This window comes from Sus scrofa, chromosome 13, assembly GCF_000003025.6.
Source record: "Sus scrofa isolate TJ Tabasco breed Duroc chromosome 13, Sscrofa11.1, whole genome shotgun sequence".
Taxonomy (NCBI): Eukaryota; Metazoa; Chordata; class Mammalia; order Artiodactyla; family Suidae; genus Sus; species Sus scrofa.
In genome coordinates, this window is record NC_010455.5 from 23165302 (window position 1) to 23186029 (window position 20728).

Consider the following 20728-nt stretch of genomic DNA (forward strand, 5'->3'; position numbering starts at 1 on the left):
GATTTAGTGATTTTTTAAAATCTTTGTCTTAGCTGTGGAAGGAATAGGAATTAAAGCTACCTGGAGTTGCCATTGTGGCTCAGCGGGTTAAGAATCTGACTAGAACTACCATGAGATATCACCTCACACCAGTCAGAATGGCCATCATTAATAAATCCACAAATAACAAGTGCTGGAGGGGCCGTGGAGAAAAGGGAACCCTCCTGCACTGTTGGTGGGAATATAAACTGGTACAGCCACTATGGAGAACAGTTTGGAGATACCTGAGAAATCTATACATAGAACTACCATATGATCCAGAAATCCCACTCTTGGGCATATATCCGGACAAAACTCTACTTAAAAGAGACACATGCACCCGCATGTTCATTGCAGCACTATTCACAATAGCCAGGACATGGAAACAACCCAAATGTCCATCGACAGATGATTGGATTCAGAAGATGTGGTATATATACACAATGGAATACTACTCAGCCATAAAAAAGAATGACATAATGCCATTTGCAGCAACATGGATGGAGCTAGAGAATCTCATACTGAGTGAAATGAGCCAGAAAGACAAAGACAAATACCATATGATATCACTTATAACTGGAATCTAATATCCAGCACAAATGAACATCTCCTCAGAAAAGAAAATCATGGACTTGGAGAAGAGACTTGTGGCTGCCTGATGGGAGGGGGAGGGAGTGGGAGGGATTGGGAGCTTGGGCTTATCAGACACAACTTAGAACAGATTTACAAGGAGATCCTGCTGAATAGCATTGAGAACTTTGTCTAGATACTCATATTGCAACAGAAGAAAGGGTGGGGGAAAAATGTAATTGTAATGTATACATGTAAGGATAACCTGATCCCCTTGCTGTACAGTGGGAAAATAAAAAAAATAAAAAAAAAAAAAGAATCCGACTAGTATCCATGGGAATGTGAGTTCGATCCTTGGCCTCACTCACTATGTTAAGGATCCGGCATTGGAGCTTTGGCGTACATTGCAGATGAGGCTTGGATTCTGCGTTGCTGTGGCTGTGGCGTAGGCCAGCAGCTGCAGCTTCAATTAGACGCCTAGGCTGGGAACCTTCATAGGCTACAGGGGCAGCTCTTAAAAAAAAAAAAAAAAAAAAAAAAAAAAAAAAAAAAAAGCTAACAGTATACTCCTAACTTTTCACACTTAAATTACTCATTTAGAAGAATATAATAAACCTGAATAGTTTCAGTAGTTATCAGTACTAATGAACACAGCTTTGGGTGCGCTAGATAAAAACAGTCTATATATATATATAAAAATTTTTTTTGTCTTTTTAGGGCCGCACTCGTGGCATATGGAGAGTCCCAGGCTAGGGGTCGAATTGGAGCTGTAGCCACGAGCCTATGCCACAGCCATAGCCACTCCAGATCCAAGCCTCATCTGTGACCTACACCACAGCTCATGGCAACACCGTATCCTTAACCCACTGAGCGGGGCCTGGGATAAAATCCGCATCCTCATGGATACTAGTTAGGTTCGTTAACCACTGAGCCATGAGGGAACTCCAAAAACAGTGTATTTTTACATAAACAGAATAAAATATATTGGAAACAGTATAATTTTAAAACAGTGCACCTTTATCAAGAAAGCATATTTTTCAAGATTTTTCTCAAAGAAAAGGTTAACTGAGAAAAATCCATGTTGTGGCTGCAAACTTCAAAGAATGAAGAGAATGATGTCTGGTGTTCTTTCACTGGCAAGCAGAGTTTAAGAACTGAATGCATGGAGTTCCTGTCGTGGCACGGTGGAAAACAATAACTAGGAACCATGATGTGGCAGGTTCGATACCTGTCCTCGCTCAGTAGGTTAAGGATCCAGCGTTGCTGTGAGCTGTGGTGTAGGTCACAGACATGGCTTGGATCTGATGTTGCTGTGGCTGTGGTGTAGGCCGACAGCTACAGTTCCAATTAGACCCCTAGACTGGGAACCTCCATCTGCCACCTGGGTGCAGCCCTAAAAAGCAAAAAATAAATAAATAAATAGGGACTGAATGCATGTTGGTTTCCATTTTCCTATTTTTACAATGATTTTTCATTATTTACTAATAACATATTTGCCTTTCTCTGAAAAGCTTACATCTAGTGCTTACCCTTAGATGAAGTAGTTTTCACTGACTTCTGTGTCATGTAAAATATTTAGCTGACAAATATCTAGATTCAGAGAAAACTCAGTGATTCAAAGACCTTGCTAACTGAAGAAAATGTAGGCTAATATCTTTGCAGAAAATGTGAGAAAATAGCTTTGTGGTCTGGGAATCAGGTAAAACTTCTAAGCAAGATCAAATAACCTAAACAATAAGGAGAAAAATTGATGGATTGTATTATTCAAATTAAAGATTTCCAGTCAGCAAAGGACGAGATGAACAAAATTAGGAGATAAATGACACATTGGGAGAAGATATTTGCAACATCGAAGACCAAGTGGGAACTTATAGAAACTCCTGCAAATCCATAAGAAAAAAAGAAAAATACCCAAGTGAAAAATGGGCAAGGGAATAAGCAGGGAATTCACTGAATGGAAAATCCTAAATGGCCAGTGAGTGTATATGAAGTGATGCTCAAATTCAAAACAATAATGAGAAATCACTCCTCACCTATTATACTGGCAGAAATGAGAAGGATGGAGATGTTAGGTAGTATGTATAGGATGCGGAGGTAGAGGTACCCTCGTGCATTCCAGGTGGGAATGTAGACCAGCACAGCCATCCTCAGGAATACTCTGCACTGATCCAACTAGTCATGCACATAGAGTGTAAACCCTAGTCTTGGATATAACACCTTCCTACACCCAATTTCGTTACGCAGGTCCATGGGACCATGGATGAGGACGTGCAAATGTTCTGTTTGCATTATCGGGGAACAGGAGTACACTCAAGTGTCACTCAGGGGCAGCCTGGACAGTGAAATCTGGGGTGAGGACACTAACGAATATGATGGACCATTAGGAGCAGACAAGTGGAGAGTTCCTGCTGTGGTGCAATGGGATTGTCAGTGTCTCTGCAGTGGCAGGGACGTAGGTTCAATCCGTGGACCAGTGCAATGGGTTAAGGATCTGGTGTTGCTGCAACTGTGACATAGGTCAAAACTCTAGATTGGATACAGTCCCTGGCCTGGGAACTCCATTTGCCATGGGCTAGCCAAAAAAAAAAAAAAAGAAAAGAAAGAAAAGAAGCAAACAGGTGGATCAGAGGGTCTCACATGTTCTCTTTTCATGGCACCCTTAGAATCTCAAGTGTGTCACAGTACTCTACTTATGTACTGTTTGAAGAAAATAATACACAAACTGGGGAGAAAGTATTTCATTTCATTCTTTTTTTTTTTTTTTTTTTTTTTTTTTTTTTTTTTTTTTTTTTTTTTTTTCCTTTTTTTTTTTTTTTTTTTTTTTAACTACCCTGGGCATGTGGAATTTCCTGGGCCAAGGATCAAACCCACACCACAGCAGCAACCTGAGCTGCTGCAGCAACAATGCATCCTTAGCCACTGTGCCACAAGGGAACTCATTTCATTCTTAAATAACCAGAAGTACTCACTAAAGGGACATGTGCACCTCTTAGGCACTGTACAACCCCTCAAGTGTTGGGATCAGTCCAGTCTTGCTTCACCTTGATTTTCCCCACAGTACTTGAATATGCTTATCCCATGACAAAGTTTTGCAAAGGTATATCCTAGAAAGGGATGCAGCACAATCCAATGTTGGAATGTGAATCACCTCAAGTTAGCAGTTCCCCTGGTTCCTGACAGACTTTCAGTATCACTGGCTTTCCCTAGAAAGGTAAAAATACCCTGCTGCACCCCCATGGGTTCCCCGAAGCTTCCCAGATCACCTGGGTGCACCGTTTGGGACCCACAGACTATATACATCTGTAAAACAGTGTATATAGTTCCCTTGCGGTGCAGTGGGTTGAGGATCCGGCATTGTCACTGCCGTGGTGTGGGTTTGATACCTGGCCAGGGAATTTCCACATGCCCTGGGCATGGCCAAAACAAACAAACAAACCAGGAAACAAAAACCAAATACTTAAAAAATATGGGAGTTCACATTGTGGTGCAGCAGAAACGAATGCGACTAGTATCCATGAGGATGTGGGTTCGATCCCTGGCATAGCTCAGTGGGTTAAGGATCCAGTGTTGTCATGAGCTGTGGTATAGGTCGAAGATGAGGCTCAAATTCCCAATTGCTGTGGCTGTGGCGTAGGCTAGCAGCTGTAGCTCCAATTCGACTCCTAGCCTGGGAATTTCCGTGTGCTGTGGGTGCGGCCCTAAAAAGCAATAATAATAATAATACCTATTAGGCTATGCTCCTACTGAGGTTTCAAATACTTGCCTCCTCACTGCTAAACTGAGGGACAGGTTTCCATGCAGCAATAGACCCCGTCTAGCCTAACTCCCAGGAAAATTCTTCCAAGGGCTTCCACCTCACCCCACTCTCAGAGTCTCTTCTTGCACTGGGACATGTCCTTGGCTGTTCCCTCTGGGATTCTCCATCTGTCCCACCGTATAGGCAGGCCACCCAAGATGGCTGTTCTCTTGCTCTCTGTATATCCCTTGTTTGACCAGTACCTGCTTCATCTATAACCGACACACATGACTGATTTTCCTACATACCTGCCTCAGGCCCCAGCTGGTGATGATTCTTATGAAAGGGGCGGTAAGGGGCGTGCCCTCGGTGGTTTCCCTGATAATTAGAGAGCCCACCTGGTGTCAATTCCTCTCCCTTATAGCTGGTAACCTCCCACTCTTCCCCCCGCCCCCTGGAAGTGAAGCCTGCCGCCATGTCCTCCTGTCCACTGCACACCCTGGGGAGCTGCTCCAAGATCTTGCTTCAGATGTGTAAGCTTCCCCCATTCATTAAGCCATGGATGTCTCTGTTGCTGATGGTGGGCTCTTTCTTCAGTCTTAAAGCTGGGCAAGCACAGCCCTTGTAAACCTATGGGGTGCGTCCTGACACCCATTGTAAGCCTTTCCTGTTCAATCTAGCCCATACCCATTGGGAGATGGTAACACTCTAATCCTTGTCTTCTTCCCGAGCTGAGGCCACGTATCCAACTGCCTCTTCAGTGTCTCCACTCAGACATCCCACAGGCACCACAGACCTACCAAGTCCTCACAAAACTCACCATCTTCCCCCAACACCTGCCTCTCATCCCACGTTTCGTAACTCAGAATGGAACACCCCTCCATCTGTTCACGGCCTGCTCTGGATTGCACTGGCGGCTCCAATTCTTCACCCTTCTCTGCATCCAAACCCCTACTGTTATCTAACATTCGGAAATAAATTGGACGGGGAGACACACATGTTGACCAAACAAAAAACTACTGGGAAGGGACGCCTGGGTGGGAGAGTGGCTGGGAAAGGGAACCCAGGAGAACTGCTCTGCCACATGGCTCAGGGTTTATGGGAATGGGATTAGTTTCCGGGTCTCTGGCTAATCATTTTGCTGGGCCCGTCCTTGGTCTGGCTCAGGGTCCTTCTGGTGGCAAGGGCACCTCTTAGCCAAAATGGATTCAAGCACCCAGGATTCTGGGAGTTTGGTCGTCTCCTCGCTCCAATTGACCCTCCTAAATTCTCCTGGTTAGTTTTCACGGCAGCACCATGTTCCTTATGAGGGCCTCCGGTTGTGACACAACTCGTTCAAGTGGCTGCTCCCTTGCCTAGCCAAGGTGGGCGGTTTCAGTCAATGGTTCCCTAACATTACTGCGGCCTCCCCCCCACCACTTGCCTTTGAACTGGCCATGAGACTGACCAGTGACGTCAAGGCAGAAGGGTAGTAGGCAGTTCTAAGTCTAGACCTTCAGAGGCCTCACGACTGTACCCTCTTCTGTCCCCCTCCTTTCATGAGAACAGCGTGCTCGGAGTCTCTGCGGGTCCCAGGAAGGCAAAAATGAGAGACATGTGGAACAAAGCTACTCTGAGCCACGTCTGGATCAAGTGACCTGCTCACATCTGAGGGACAAGAAAAGATTACTGTTTGAGGTCACCAAGTGTGGAGGTGTTTTGTTATGCATCAACAGTTAACTAACTGGAGTTCCTATCATGGCTCAGTGGAAATGAATCTGACTAGTGTCCATGAGGACGCAGGTTTGATCCCTGGCCTCGCTTAGTGGGTTGAGGATCTGGTGTTGCCATGAGCTGTGGTGTAGGTCACAGACATGGCTTGAATCTGAAGTTGCTGTGGCTGTGGTGTAGGCCAGTGGTTACAGCTCCCATTTGACCCCTAACCTGGGAACTTCCATATGCCGCAGGTGCAGCCTTAAAACAGAAGACAAAAACAAACAAAAAAACAAAACAGTTAACTAACCAGGTCACCTCAACTGAAAACTTGGGCATTACATTTGACTTTTCCCTCCCTCAGTCCATGGGGTTCTAAGTATCTCCTGAATCCATCTGCTTCTCTCCATCCTCAGCACCTCTGAGGCATAAGCCCTAGTTCAGACCACCTCCAAACACATTCTAATTTTCCCTTCTTCCCCTTTGTCTCCCTTCTCCACACAGCATTTTGAGTGACCTTCCTAATCTGCAAATCTGATTATGTGACTCCTCTTCTGAGCTTTGCCCTCAGGTTGTGGTACCCTTAAGGACCCCAGGAGGATAGGAGCCTTGCTAGGGACTGTGGGCAATCTGGTCAATTGATAAGAGATGCTTCAGGGCAGTCTCTACTCGGTTCCCAATCAGAGCAGGAGTTCTTTGACAGGCTCTATGCAGGGATCCAGGTTCAAGTTTGGAGGCTGATAAGCAAAAGACCAGCCTCAGGCCATTGCAACCTGGGCATCAACAACAGGAGGACAACATGGGTGGTATGGACACCTTGGGTTTTTTCTTGTTTTGGCCTCCCCTGAGGCCTGTTCAAATTCCCGGGCCAGGGATCAAATCTGCATTATAGCAGTGACCCAAGCCATAGCAGTGTCAATGTCATATCCTTAACCCACTAGGCCACCAGGAAACTGTAGGTATTAATAACTCAGAATTAAGATTTCTGTCTTTAGAGTTACCTCTGTGGCTCAGCAGCTTAAGAACCTGACTAGTTCCAAATAAGACAGCTTGGAGGGTGGGGAGATGCGCTGGGGTTTGGGCTGGAAATGCTATAAAATTTGGTTGTGCTGATTGTTGTACAACTATAAATGTAATAAAATTCATTGGGGGGGGGAAGAACCTGACTAGTATCCATGAGGATGCAGGTTTGATCCCTGGTCTCACTCAGGGGGTCAGGCATTGCTGTGAGCTGTGGTGTAGGTTGCAGAGCAGCTTGGATCCCATGTTGCTACGGCTGTGGTGAAGGCTGACAGCTGTAGCTCCGATTCGACCCCTCACCTGGGAACTTCCGTATGCCACAGGTGTAGCCCTAAATGATTTCTGTCTTTGGAGTTCCTGCTGTGGCATAGCAGTTTAAGGATCCAGCGTTGTCTCTGCACAATGGGGTTAAGGATCCTGTGGCCAGAAAAGAAAAAATTCTATCTTCATTCTTTGCCAATGGATCAGACAGTGGGTGTGTAGTCTCCTTACACAGGCAAATGGCCTCCACACCTCTGGTTTTCTCTGGAGTGAAAAGGCTGTTCTATTAAGAGAAAGGATGAGTCATCAAAATGAGGCAGATGCCATAACCCATAGAGAAAGGCACCCCTCACCAAGAGTAGGTCTCCCTCTGAGGCAGCCTGAGACAGAGCCAGTAGCCTTGGCCTTCGAGAGCCTTTTATATTTTCCCCTGGGCCTTCTCACAAGGCTCTCCAGCAAATTGTCTTGTTTACTGGTTAAACACCTAAGCTCTGGAGCCAAACTCTCTAGATTTGGGTCCAGCTCTGCCACTGACCTTGGGACCTTGGGCTAAGAGGAGGATCTGGGCTCTAAGCAGTTCAAGTTCAGCAAGAGAGATACGGGTAATCAGACCATTCCATCAGGGCTCTGCTGGGCTGGGAGCTCCCGGGAAGAGCATCTCACTTGAGTAGGTGCCGGGAGGCCATCCAGGGGACACACCAGAGGGAATAAGGGGATGAGGAGGTGTCTTCAGCTGTAGGAATTAAGGGAGTGGGTCTGATTTGGTTCTCACCCCCCGTCACCATGCATGGCACAGGTGACACCATCAACACCAGCTGATCTCAAGGACAAAAGAGCCCCAGATGGAGGGGGTGGGGGGCTCAGGCTCTGACTTTAAATACAGAGGTGAGATGTGGCACATGTCAGAGCTGGGGAATTACTCAATTTGCTGGCTCAGGACAGGGCCTGCTGGAGCCCAGTGCCTCCATCCCCAGGGCACATTTCCCTGTGTCACCACCATCAGTGGACAGCTTCTCCAGCACGAGAGACAGCCATGGCTGTCCCCAGGGCCACCAGAGAGACAGGCAAGGACAAGCTGGCTTAAAGGTGAATCCTTTGGCCAAGGCGTCCTCCGAGGGAAAGCAGACTGTTAGGGCCAAGCCTTTGCAGGGAGCACGATGGGAGGTGGGGCGAGGCGAGGCGGGATGGGGTTGGAGGGAGAGGGCTGCGTGGAGGACCCTGGTGTGAACAGCAGGCCGTGACTGAGTCGCTGCACGTCCCCCGCCCTGCCCACCGGCAGGCGGCGCCAGAGAGCCAGGCCGCGGGGTCCCAGGGTCTGGCGTCCAGCCGGGCGGGGCGAGGGGCGGGCCCTGGCGTGACCGCGTTGGAGCTTGCAGACAGTCCCGCGGCGGGAGCGACCCGTAGCCGGAACCTCCGCAGCCATGGCCGAACACTCAGCTCGCCACTGCTGCCTGGGATGGGACTTCAGCACGCAGCAGGTATCAACGCGGGCCCAGACCAGCCGGGCGTAGCCGCCCTCTTTGCAACATCGGGCGGGCTGGCGGCGTGAACCAGGCACCCGGAACCCTGGGCCACGCCACGGGCGCGCCTTTTCTAGGGCTTCCCGGCTGTGCCTGCCGGTGCCTACAGCGCGGGAGATGCGACCGTGACCCGGCCTGGACCCCCGGTCCTTCCAGAAACGGCTCCCCCACCCCCACCCCACCCCACCACCGTGTCCCCTACCCCCGCAGGACCCTGCGGGCACGTAGCTGGAAAGCTCCCAGAGGGCCCTGGGGACCAAAGGGTTCACGCCCCCTGGGCGCAGTTGGTGGAACCCAAAGAATTCAGCTACTGTAAGAGAGAGGACCAGACAGACAGGTAGGCACACAGGCAGAACCAGTGACCTAGAACTAGAACACCGCTTGAAGCCTTTTTTAAAAAGCGAAATTGGCACAGTATACACATGAACTTTGTCCCACCTGTGACAGCCATTGGTTGGCACCAGTGTGCTGGGTTAACCTGCGTGCCCAGGGCCCTACAGACAGGCAAGCTGAGGCAAAATTTGCCTTCAGATTGGGCCTGTGGTGTCCAGGGGCTCCTTCTCCTTAACTTGGGAAATTAACACAGTTGCAGTCAAACCTTTCTCTGTGAATGGATCTCCGGAGCAAGGCTGTGACCAATCCCTTACCAGAAAGCCCTGTGACCCTTGGTCAGGTTGTCTTGCTAGGCCTCATTTTCTGCATCTGTCTAAGAAAGGAGTTGTACCCTTGGGTTTGGAGGTCTGCTCCATTGGGAAGTGTCTCTGGTCCTTGGGAACAGCCCAGGGGCCTTGCCTGATCTCTCAGACCCCTGCAGGTGCGGAGCCCCAGAGACATCTCCAAACCCACCTCGTATTCCTTCTCCTCTAGGACTTTCTCAGACCTCGTTGCTTGACATAGGAACCAGCTTATCTACCTCTAGAAGAATATCCACCTCTAGAAGGCCTTGGCTCTGGCTGTTTGGAGGACAAAAATTCCCTGAGCTGCATGGGTGTTCGACTTAGCCTCAGCTTCTTCATTTTACTAAGTCTTTGGACATGTCCCCCGATGAGACCTCTGTTACCATGGTTACAGTGATGCACTCGGGCCTCAAGGAGGTCTCCAGGCAGAACCACTTTCTAGCGAGTTGAGCTACATTTGGTGATGTTCATATCCTTAGACCAGGTAGAAACTGAGGAAAATTCTGTACCTTACTTTTTTATTTTATTTTAATTAATTAATTAATTTTGTCTTTTTAGGGCTGCACCGGCACATGGAGGTTCCCAGACTAGGGGCTGAATTGGAGCTGTAGCTGTTAGACTATGCCACAACCACAGCCATGCTGGATCTGAGCGGCATCTGCAACCTACACACAGTTCACCGGGATGCCGGATCCTTAACTCACTGAGCGAGGCCAGGGATCCAACCTACATCCTCATGGATACTAGTCAGATTTGTTTCCACTGAGCCACAATGGGAACTCCCCTACCTTACTTTTTAAAATGCCTTCCAGGTAAAAGTTGTTGCTGTTGATGCAGAGCTGAATGTCTTCTATGAGGATAGTGTGCATTTTGACAGAGACCTTCCAGAATTCAGGTATGTACCTAGTGTGTAAGTATGGGGGCGGGGGTTGGGCTCCTCCCTCAACATTTTACATTTGTAAACCACACTATTCTGGCTACATCAAACTGTGGGAGGGTGGTCTTGGTGGATCTGTCAGCATCTTTCTGCGATGCCTGGGTTGTGCTCTCCTGCATTCCTTCCCATTCTGCTCACTACTTCATATACATAGCTGAGACTTTGTGCCAGCACTGTGCTGAAATTTGATACTGATCCAAAAAGAGGCATATGGTCCTTGCTCTCCCAGAGCTTCAACTGAGGGAGAGAGATTGATATTAATCAAAGACGCTCACAAAAGAATATTTGGTTGTAAACTCAGAGAAGGCCATTGAAGGAAAGGAACTATCTTCTTCATCTGTTTATTTTAAAGGAATTAGACACAAACTTGGGAGAATGGGTTAGGGAATATACCTAAGGAAGTAGTGCTTAAGCCAAGATATGAATGAGTGGGGTTAACCAGGTGATAGATGGTAGAGAGGAACGGGCATGTGCAAAGTCCCTGTGGCAAGGAGCGCTGCTCATTCATGGGACTGAAGAAGGCCATGGTGGCTGGGGAGCAAAGAGGGAGGTGGAAGCTGGGCTGGGCCATATAGGCCATAGAATACAGTTTATCTTTATCCTAAAAGCTTTGGTTACCCACTGAAGGGCGATAGGGATGTGTGTGTGTGTGTGTGTGTGTGTGTGTGAGACGTTGTTGTATTGTGTGTGTGGGGGGTTGTTTGTTTGTTTGTTTGTTTAGGCCATCCCATGGCATATGGAGTTCCCAGGCCAGGGACCAGATCCCAGCCACGGCGTAGGTCACCACTGCGGCAATACTGGATCCTTAACCCATTTTGCTGGGCAAAGGATCGAACCTGTGTTCTAGCACTCCAGAGATGCTACCAATCCCTTTGTGCCGCAGCACGATCCAACATGGCTTATTTATGGGTTTTGTTGGAGTTTTTTGTTTTTTGTTTTTTTGTTTTTTTGGGTTTTTTTTGTCTATTTAGGGCTGCACTCGTGGCATATGGAAGTTCCAGGCTGGGGATCGAATTGCAGCTGCCAGCCTATGCTACAGCCACAGCAACTCAGGATCCTGGCTGTGTCTGCCACCTAAACCATACCTCACGACAATGCCAAATCGTTAACCCACTGAGTGGGGCCAGGGATCAAAGCAGTATCCTCATGGGTTTGTTACCACTGAGCCATGATGGAAATACCCTGTATTTGTGTTTTTAGAAGATGTCTCTGGGTTCAGTGGGAGAGCAGATGGGACAAGGCCAGAGTACCATGTCGGGAGCACATTGAGGAGGTTTTTCACAGTCATCGGGGTAAGAGATGATGTTGTCTTGGAGAAAGGGCATCTGGGTGATAACAGTTGACAAATCTGGTGCAGAGTTGAAAGTGAGATGTGAAGGTGAGATTTCTGGCTGGCCTTTGGGGTGGATAGTAAACTTTGCAAAACAATTGGTTTTAGGGAGAAAGATCATGAATTTAGCTGTTAAATTGGTTTGGGAGGGCTACCAGACCAAAATACCACAGACTGGATGGTGTCAATAACAGAAATTTTTTGTCTCCTGTTTCTGGAGTCTGAAAGTCCAAGTTCAGAGCACGGCAGGTTGCTTTCTTCTCAGGTCTCTCTCCTTGGTTTCCAGATGGCTGCCTTCTTACTACCTCTCACATGGTCACCCTTCCGGCTCAGGCATGTTATTAGTGTTCTAATCTCTTTTGGGCTGCCTCCCGCAGGGTGCGGAATTTCCTGGGCCAGTGATTGAATCCTCAGCACAGTATGTGACCCAGGCCACTGAAGTAACAACACCAGATCCTTAACACAATGCACTGCAGGAGAACTCATATATGTATCTATATATCTATATCTATCTATCTATACATATATATTTTTTTTCCACCCTTTTTCAGCCTCAGCTGCAGTATATGAAAGTTCCCTGGGTCAGGGATCAAATCCAAGCCACATCTGAGACCTACACCACAGCTGGGGCAATGCCAGATACTTTAATCCACTGAGCCGGGTTGGGGTAGAAGCGGCAACCCCACAGAGACTGAATCACTAACCCATTGTGCCACAGCAGGAACTCTCCCCCAATCTTTTTTTTATAAGGACAGCAATCATCCTGGATTAGGGCCCACCCTAATGACTTCTCTGTAACTTTAGTACCTTTTTAAAGGTCCTGTCTCCAAATTCAGTCACATTCTGAGGTACTGGGGATTAGAAGTTCAACATGTAAATTTCATTTCAGTCCCTGAACTGAAACCGTTCAGTGCCTAACAGCTGTGGACTTACTGACTGAGGTGGCTGGAGAGGTCCTGGTGGACGTGTCCCTCCATGTCTATTTTATTTTACTTCATTTCCTGCTTTATCTTATATCTTATTTTATTTTATCTTTTAAAGGCCACATCTGCGGCATATGGAGGTTCCCAGGCTAGGGGTCGAATCGGAGCTGTAGCCACCGGCCTACGCCAGAGCCACAGCAACGCGGGATCCGAGCCGCATCTACAACCTTCACCACAGCTCATGGCAACGCCAGATCATTAACCCACTGAGCAAGGGCAGGGACCGAACCCGCAATCTCATGGTTCCTAGTCGGATTCGTTAACCACTGTGCCACGACGGGAACTCCTTCATTTTCTTTTCTTTTCTTTCTTTGTTTTTGTTTTTTTTTTTTTTTTGTTGTTGTTGTTGTTTCTCTTTAGGGCTACACCTACAGCAGATGGAAGTTCCCAGGCTAGGAGTTGAAGTTCCCAGCCTACGCCACAGCAGTGCTGATCCAAGCGGTCACCCTACACCACAGCTCCCAGCAATGCCAGATCCTTTAACCCAGTGAATGCGGCCAGGGATTGAACCCGCATCCTCACAGATACTAGTTGGGTTTGTTAGTGCACAATGGGCACTCCAGAAAAGTTTTTAATTTTGATAAAGTCTAATTACTCTGTTTTTCTTTTGCTTGTATTTTGGATACAGTATTTATTAGGTTTTAGTGTTCATTTTATATTTGCCTCATAAAAAGAATTGGAACTTTTCCTTCCTTTAGGTGCTGTGGAACAAATTGAATAATAATAGAGGAGTTCCCTGGTGGCTCAGCAGGTTAAGGATCAGGTATCACCACTGCTGTGGCAAGGGTTCCATCCCTGGCTCAGAAATTCCTTAGGCCGTGGGCATAGCCAAAAAAGAAAATAGTATTAGAAATACTTGTTCTCTAAAAGTTTTTTTTTATTTTTTTCTTTTAGGCAGGAAAAGATTTATTAAGATAGGACACTTGTGAGAGATAGAAGCAGGCAGGCAAGGAGGCCCTGCTTGTTCTCTAAAAGTTTGATAAACGTTTTCTGTGAAACCATTCGGGCTTGATGCTTATAGGGGCGTGAGGTAGCTCTGATCTTCCTTCTTAGCAGGAATTGTTAGTTTGCAGTTATTAAATCCTTGGTGGAATGTTGGGTTTCAATTTTCATCTGTTTTGTAAAGGCAACATTTTTTTTTTTTTCTGGTGAGTTTTTACTGTCAGTAGGAAAGTTTGCTGCTCTTTTGCACCTTCTCCTATCTTAAAAAAAATCAATATTATTGAGTACAATTTATGTACACAAAGAAGCATCCATGAAAATGTGCAGTTGGGGAGTTCCCGTTGTGGCTTAGCAGTTAACAACCCGACTAGTATCCATGAGAATGCGGGTTTGATCCCTGGTCTCCCTCAGTGGGTTAAGGATCTGACGTTGTCATGACCTGTGCTTCAGGTTGCAGACGAGGCTCGGATCTTGAGTTGCTGTGGCTGTGGTGTAGACCGGCAGCTATAGCTCTGATTGGACCCCTAGCCCAGGAACCTCCATATGCTGTAGGTATGGCCCTAAAAAGCAAAAAAAATAAAATGTGTAGTTGAATTGAATGCATCTTGACAGAGGCAGACCTATACCTGTCAAGATATAGATTGTTCACATCTCCTACCCCCCAAAGAAAGACTCTGTGTCACTTTGCAGTCTGTTTCTTCCTCCCCACTGGCCTTAGGAAACCACTGATTGTGCTTTTGCATAATAGGTGGATTTATGTTTTCTAGCATATTATATGAATGGAATCTTGTAATACATACTCCTGTGTCTGGCTTCCTTCACTCAGCATGATCATTTCAGAGTCACCCGTGTTCGTGTGTGCATCAATAGTGAGGCTTTTTTTTTCCCCTGACTATTCTGTGCCCTTTGAAGTCATAAATATACCTCATTTTAGCTCTTCATCTTCTTAGGGACACCTGGGTTGACTTCAGTTTGTTATTACAAAAAAGACTGCTATAATCATTTGTGTACAAATCTTTCTGTGGACTTATATGCTTTCATTTCTCTAGGTTAGATATTTAGGAATAGAATGGCTGGATCACATGGTTAATAGCGTCTTGGTGTGTATTCTGAGCCTGTTCTTTTTAAACTCAGTGAAAGGGTAGGTTGGAGTTCCTGTCATGACTCAGCAGAAATGAATCTGATTTTCATCCATGAAGACACAGGTTTGATCCCTGGCTTTGCTCAGGGGGTTAAGGATCCAGTGTTGCATGAGCTGTGTTAGGTCATAGATGTGGCTCGGATCTGGCATTGCTGTGGCTGTAGTGTAGGCCGGCGATTCGACCCCTAACCTGGGAAGCTCCATATACCTTGTGTGTGGCCCTAAAAAAAAAAAAAGTGAAAGGGTTGGATTTTATTGAATCAGCTTTTAGCACGAGGTCTGGTAACAATGAGGAGGAAAGGGACAGGGTTCCAGGAAACCTTCTAGATTTGCAATCCAAGGACACCCTGGTTGGGGAGTCAAGATGCAGCCCTCAGTACCACACCTCCTCTGCCTCTTCAAGCCCAGTGGATCTAGAAGGGCTTCTAATAAACCCAGACTTCTCCAGTCCCTTCATGCCCACTGTGACACTGTGCCCGCCTGGCAGCATGAACCCCTTCTCCTTAGAAGGCTTGTTGTCACTGGTGCTTTCTGAGAATTGCCACCTCTGGGTCGTGGCGGACAATTTCCACACCTTCTGTTTCCATCTTGCCCAGCATCTTGCCTGTTCCATCTTGAGTTCCTGCGCAAGGCTGGGGGTGGCGTGCTTTTCCTTCTGTGGAAGGGGCCCCGTTTCTGCCACCGCTGAGCTCCCGCCCAAGGCTCTGTTCCATGTTCTCTCTTGTTCTGCTTGTAGAACTCAGGGAGGCGTTCATGTTCATGAGGATGGGCTGACAGTTACTTCCCCAGTCCTGATGTGGGTCCAGGTAAGCACAGGGACTCCTGTCCCTCTCCTGTCCCCGTCCAGCTCACCATCAGATATGGTGATTTGCTAGGAAGAACAAAGGTGGCAGCTTGTGAGAGCCTCTTTGTGACCAGGTCCTCCTGGGGAAGCGGGAGCTGCATGGTCCTAGGGCCAGACACAGCCTCTGCTGGGTCAGTGCTCCTGAGCCCAGAGGACTCACAAAGGGCTTCCAGGTTCTGAAGCCAGAGTGGCTGAAAAGTCCTTCCAGTAACTATCTTTAAAATGCCACATGGTGCTGCAATGAGATCCTGCTGTGTAGCACTGGGAACTATATCTAGTCACTTATGATGGAGCATGATCATGGAGAAAAAAGAATGTATACAGGTATGTGTAACTGGGTCACCATGCTGTATAGTAGAAAATTGACGGAACACTGTAAAGCAGCTATAATGGCAAAAATAAAAATCATTATAAAATTTTACAAAAGAACAGAAAGAAAGCAAATACATAGCCTTTACAATTGCAAAAAATAAAATAAAATAAAATAAAATAAAATGCCACAGGGGAGTTCCCATCGTGGCGCAGTGGAAACAAATCTGACTAGTATCCATGAAGATGCTGGTTTGATCCCTAGCCTCACTCAGGGGGTTAAGGATCTGGTGTTGCTATGGCTGTGTTGTAGGCCAGCAGCTGCCGCTCCAATTCAACCCCTAGCCTGGGAACTTCTACATGCTGCAGGTGTGGCCCTAAAAAAAAAAAAGTCACATGGAGTTCCCTGGTGGCTCAATATATTAGGGATTCAGAGTTGCCACTGCTGTGGCTCTAGTTAGTTTTGTGGCATGGGTTTAATCCCTGGTGGAACCTCCGCACACCATTAGTGTAGCCAAAAATAAATAAATAAATAAATGAAGTGCCACAGAGCAAACCTTTCCTGATCACTCTGTGTTCAGGCCCTCTGGCCACCCTTGTGCCCTGAGATCAAACATGGCCTTTGGGCTTCTGGTGCTCAGTCCCCAGACCCTTCAACTTCTGGGGCCCTCAGGATGGTGGCTTGTGACCTGCCTAGTCAGGCTCAGATCCATCCCAAGCCAGCCTGCCCGCTCAGGACGATGCCTGTGGCCAGATCTGGGCGACCTGTGGTGGCGCAGGATCGGCGTGTGGACAGCATGGGCACGTGTGGTGGGAGCTGAGAGCTGCCTCATTAGCCACAGAGGACCTGGAGACCAGCCAAAGGCAGCTCTGAATGTGTCTTCTCAAAGCATTTTCAGTCCTCTAGTCCCTGTGTAACCAATCCCCTGTACTAAATTCTTGTTAAGATATCCGGGGATGCTTTCTTTTTTATCAGCCTGACCCTGACTCATCTGGAGGGATTGGGGTAAAGGATGAGTGTCTACCAGACGGGCTGGCCGAGATGTACTTCAAGGAGCTGAGCCAGGCCACGGGGCAGTGGCAGTGGGGGTGGGGGTGACCAGCAGGAGTTGGGGCCTGGAGGTCCCAGTGAGGACGTCATGGGCTTCTGAGAGGCCAACGCCTTACCTTGGGGAGGTGGCAAGAGGGTGGAAAGCCAGGCTTGGGACTCAGACCAGGGTGATTTCAAATCCTGAGCAGTCCCCCCAGGACTGGACCTGTTCTAGCTTTGCCCACCCCTCCTCCAGCTTGGCCACACTCCCTCCCTGAGCCTTGGCAGCAGGGGCAAGTTGGCAGCCACAGCCAAGGCTGTGAAAGGAGTCCTCCCAGTGTGGGGTGGGGGTGGCAGGGTCAGGCCAAAGTTCTAGGGGCTTCTCTGTCCTGAGGAAAACACAACGTGGGATCAGTATCTAATTCCTGGGCAAGTGTCAAGCTCTTCTGGGTGGCACCATCCATCCCACCCATGCAGTCTTTTTTTTTTTTTTTTTTTTTTTTTTTTGTCCCAAGGCGTGTGGAAGTTCCTGAGCCAGGGAGAGAACCCACACCACAACAGTGACCCAAGCCACTGACAATGCCAGATCCTTAACCTGCTGCACCACAAGCAAACTCCCCATTCAGGCAGCCTTGCTAGAAAGACAGTTCCATCCAGGTGGTGGAGGGTAGGATGGGGAGTTTGGGACAAATGGTCACCACCTCTACCTGTTCCTCCAGCCTTGCACTCCTGGACACAGGAGTCTAGGCCTGGAGCTCTGCTCTCTTGGGAGCTTCTGCTTGGTTCTTTATATCTCCATTGCAGTGAAGGCACATCACTAATATGGTAGGTAAAAAATGCAAATAAACTAAAATTTGAGCCACCTTGTTTTTACTCTTCCTAAATGCTTGGAAGTTACCAATGGAGAAGCAAAAAAAAAAAAAAGACTGTTTTAAGGGCCTTACCCATGGCATATGCAAGTTCCCAGGCTCGGGGGTGAATCTGCAGCTGCTGTGTACCCTAAGCCACAGCAACTCGGATCCCAGCCATGTCTACAATCTGCACGCAGCTCACAGCAATGCTGGATCTTTAGCCCACTGGGCAGGGCCAGGGCTCAAACCCACATCTTCATGGATACTAGTTGGTTTCCTTACTGCCAAGCCACAACAGGAACTCTGGAGAAGCAAAATTTGAGGATTAAGGACTGCCTGCTGTGGCACAGTGCATTAAGAATCCAACTGCAGGAGTTCCCAACGTGACTCAACGGATCAGCAGCATCTTGTGAGTGCTGGGATGCAGGTTTGATTCCTGGCCCAGCACAGTGTGTTAAGGGTCTGGTGTTGCCACAGCTGTGGCTTAGGTCACAACTGTGGCTCAGATCTGATCCCTGGCCCTGGAACTCCATATGCCGCAGGGCAGCCAAAAAAGAAAAAAAAAAAAAAAAAAGAATCTGACTTCAGTGCCTCTAGTCACTGCGGAGGCGTGGGTTCGATTCCTGGCCCAGGGCCCTGGGTTAAACATCTGCTATTAGGGCAGCTGTGGCATAGGTCGCAGCTGCAGCTTGGATCCAGTCCCTGGAACTTCATATGCTATGGGTGCAACCATTTAAAAAAAATTGAGGATTGGTGATTTATTATTCCATTTACTTAAGATATTTTTAGCATAAGCTCCCCCTTCTTTTGGGGGAGAGGTGCTGTGACCCAAGCTACTGCAGTGACAATGCTGAATCCTTAACTCACTGCGCCACAAGGAAACTCCAGCATGGCTCATGTTTTAATCCAATTGCTGCCTATTTGTTTAATTTATCTATTCTAGTGCCTGCAAATCCCAAGTTATCAGTTCCTTCCTCTTTTTTTTTTTTTTTTTTTTGTCTTTTTGCTTTTTCTAGGGCTGCTCCCATGGCATATGGAGGTTCCCAAGCTAGGGGTTGAATCGGAGATGTAGCTGCCAGCCTATGCCACAGCCACAGCAATGCGGGATCTGAGCCTTGTCTGCAACCTACATCACAGCTCACGGCAGCGCTGGATCCTTAACCCACTGAGCAAGGCCAGGGATCGAACCGGCAACCTCATGTTTCCTAGTCGGATTCGTTAACCACTGAGCCACGACAGGAACTCCCAGTTCCTTCTTTACCTCTGCTGGAGGAGAAGCACTTAACAGCCCAGTATCAAGGCTTGTATGTTAGCGTGATTCCCAAGTTCAGGGCAGTCATGGTGGCTTCTGTGTTTCTTCTCAGGCTTTGGATATCATCTTGGAGAAGATGAAGGCTTCGGGCTTTGACTTCTCTCAAGTCCTCGCCTTGTCTGGGGCGGGCCAGGTCTGTTTGCTGCAGGCTCCGTGGACCTGGGGGTGTCTGTCTTGGGCAGCGGTATGGGTGCTGAGGTGATGGCTCCTCTCGAGGGATGGGCTCGTCCTTAAGAGCCACTGCACACATTTGTTGTAGGGAAAAGCCCTAGAGCTGTTTCACTTAGGAGGATGTACACTTGCCTCCTTGCAAGAAGATCTGAGACAGTTAAGTGTTAAATACAATAGGACACTGGGTGAGGAGGAACTGAACAGGGGTCTTCCAAGAGGAGGGAGGAAGGGTTTGTAATGAATTTATGATGGCTGTTCGGAGACACAAAATTCCTATTCGCTTTCCTAGAAGTAAAAGCAAAGTTGGAAGTCACGCTAATAATGATAGCAGTTTTGGTACCAGAGATATTATTAATTATAATGACAAGAGCACTGAGCACTACATGTATGCACAAACTTCATAACGACTGTACGAGATGGTATCGTGCAGAGGCTGGCTCAGGGGCTCTGGGTTTGATCCCTGACTGCCTGGGATCCCTGGTAACCGGAGGCTTCGTTCTGTCATCTTCCATGGGGTCAATGAATGTCACAGAACAGGGCATAAAAACCAAGTTTTAGCTGCTCCTTTTATTATCATTGCCCTTTACATAGGGAAATGGAGGCACCCAGAGGTAATGTCATTTGCTCAAGGTTACATAGCTGCTGCTGGTGGGGGCAGTGATAATGTCAGGATCCAAGTCCAGTCTTATCCTCCGAGTCACTTTGCTCCGTGTTGGATTGGCGTGTCTTCACACTAAAGAGTGCTTTCTAGCTCTTCTGAAGATGCCTCTTCTTCCCCTGACCTTACAGAAATGTATTGATAGTGTCCTCGTTGAACTAAACAAAGTCCTGATATCTTGTCTGCATCTCTCACCTGAACCCCTGCCTGGACCCCTCTCCTTCCCAAGTAGCCCCTCTGCCCCCTTGGTCAGGTGTCTTAGGAACGCCCCAGACTTATCAGATGCCAGACTGAGTGCTCCATCTTTCCCAAGATGTCAGCTCCTGCGATTCCCTTCCTTGGAGAGTTCTCCTCCACCTGGGCCACAGCCCACATGTCATCCCTGACTCCTCCATCCTCCCACCCCCACGTCCAAGGGGTCCCCTCATCCCCTGGTTGTACATGACTCTTGAATATGCCACCTCCATCCCCTCCTCTGTTCTTCAGGCCTAGTACTCATCATTTTTCTCTGGGCCTCTGCTTTAGCCTCCCTCGCTCCAGTCTCCCTTCTCCGTGACTCCCACAAGCCTTTTCGTACGTTCAGCCCTGGCCACGTCACTCCCCTGCTAATCCAGAGTTCTCACCACCCCACATCCTGAGCATGGATTTCGGAGCTCAGGCTGCCATCTCCCACTGCGGTCCCCAACACATCCTGCCCCAGCCTCAGGCCCCTTCCCCTCACCTGCC

At 48.0% G+C, this 20728-nt stretch overlaps 1 protein-coding gene across 10 annotated transcripts in view; it reads left to right on the forward strand.

The window, feature by feature from the left end:
- The window catches only part of XYLB (xylulokinase), a 51729-nt gene continuing 39554 nt past the window's right edge, over positions 8554–20728 (forward strand). The window contains exons 1-4 of one of the 10 annotated variants that reach the window (XR_002338206.1): positions 8554–8775; positions 10307–10389; positions 15564–15633; positions 19226–19306. Coding sequence is in view for 8 of the 10 variants with exons in the window: in XM_021071670.1 (XP_020927329.1) it covers positions 8719–8775; positions 10307–10389; positions 15564–15633; positions 19226–19306 (291 nt within the window). In the remaining 2 variants the exon portion in view is untranslated. Of the gene's footprint in view, positions 8776–10306; positions 10390–15563; positions 15634–19225; positions 19307–20728 lie in introns of those variants that run through there. The other 9 variants (XM_021071670.1, XM_021071667.1, XM_021071666.1 and 6 more) reach the window with 9 other exon arrangements.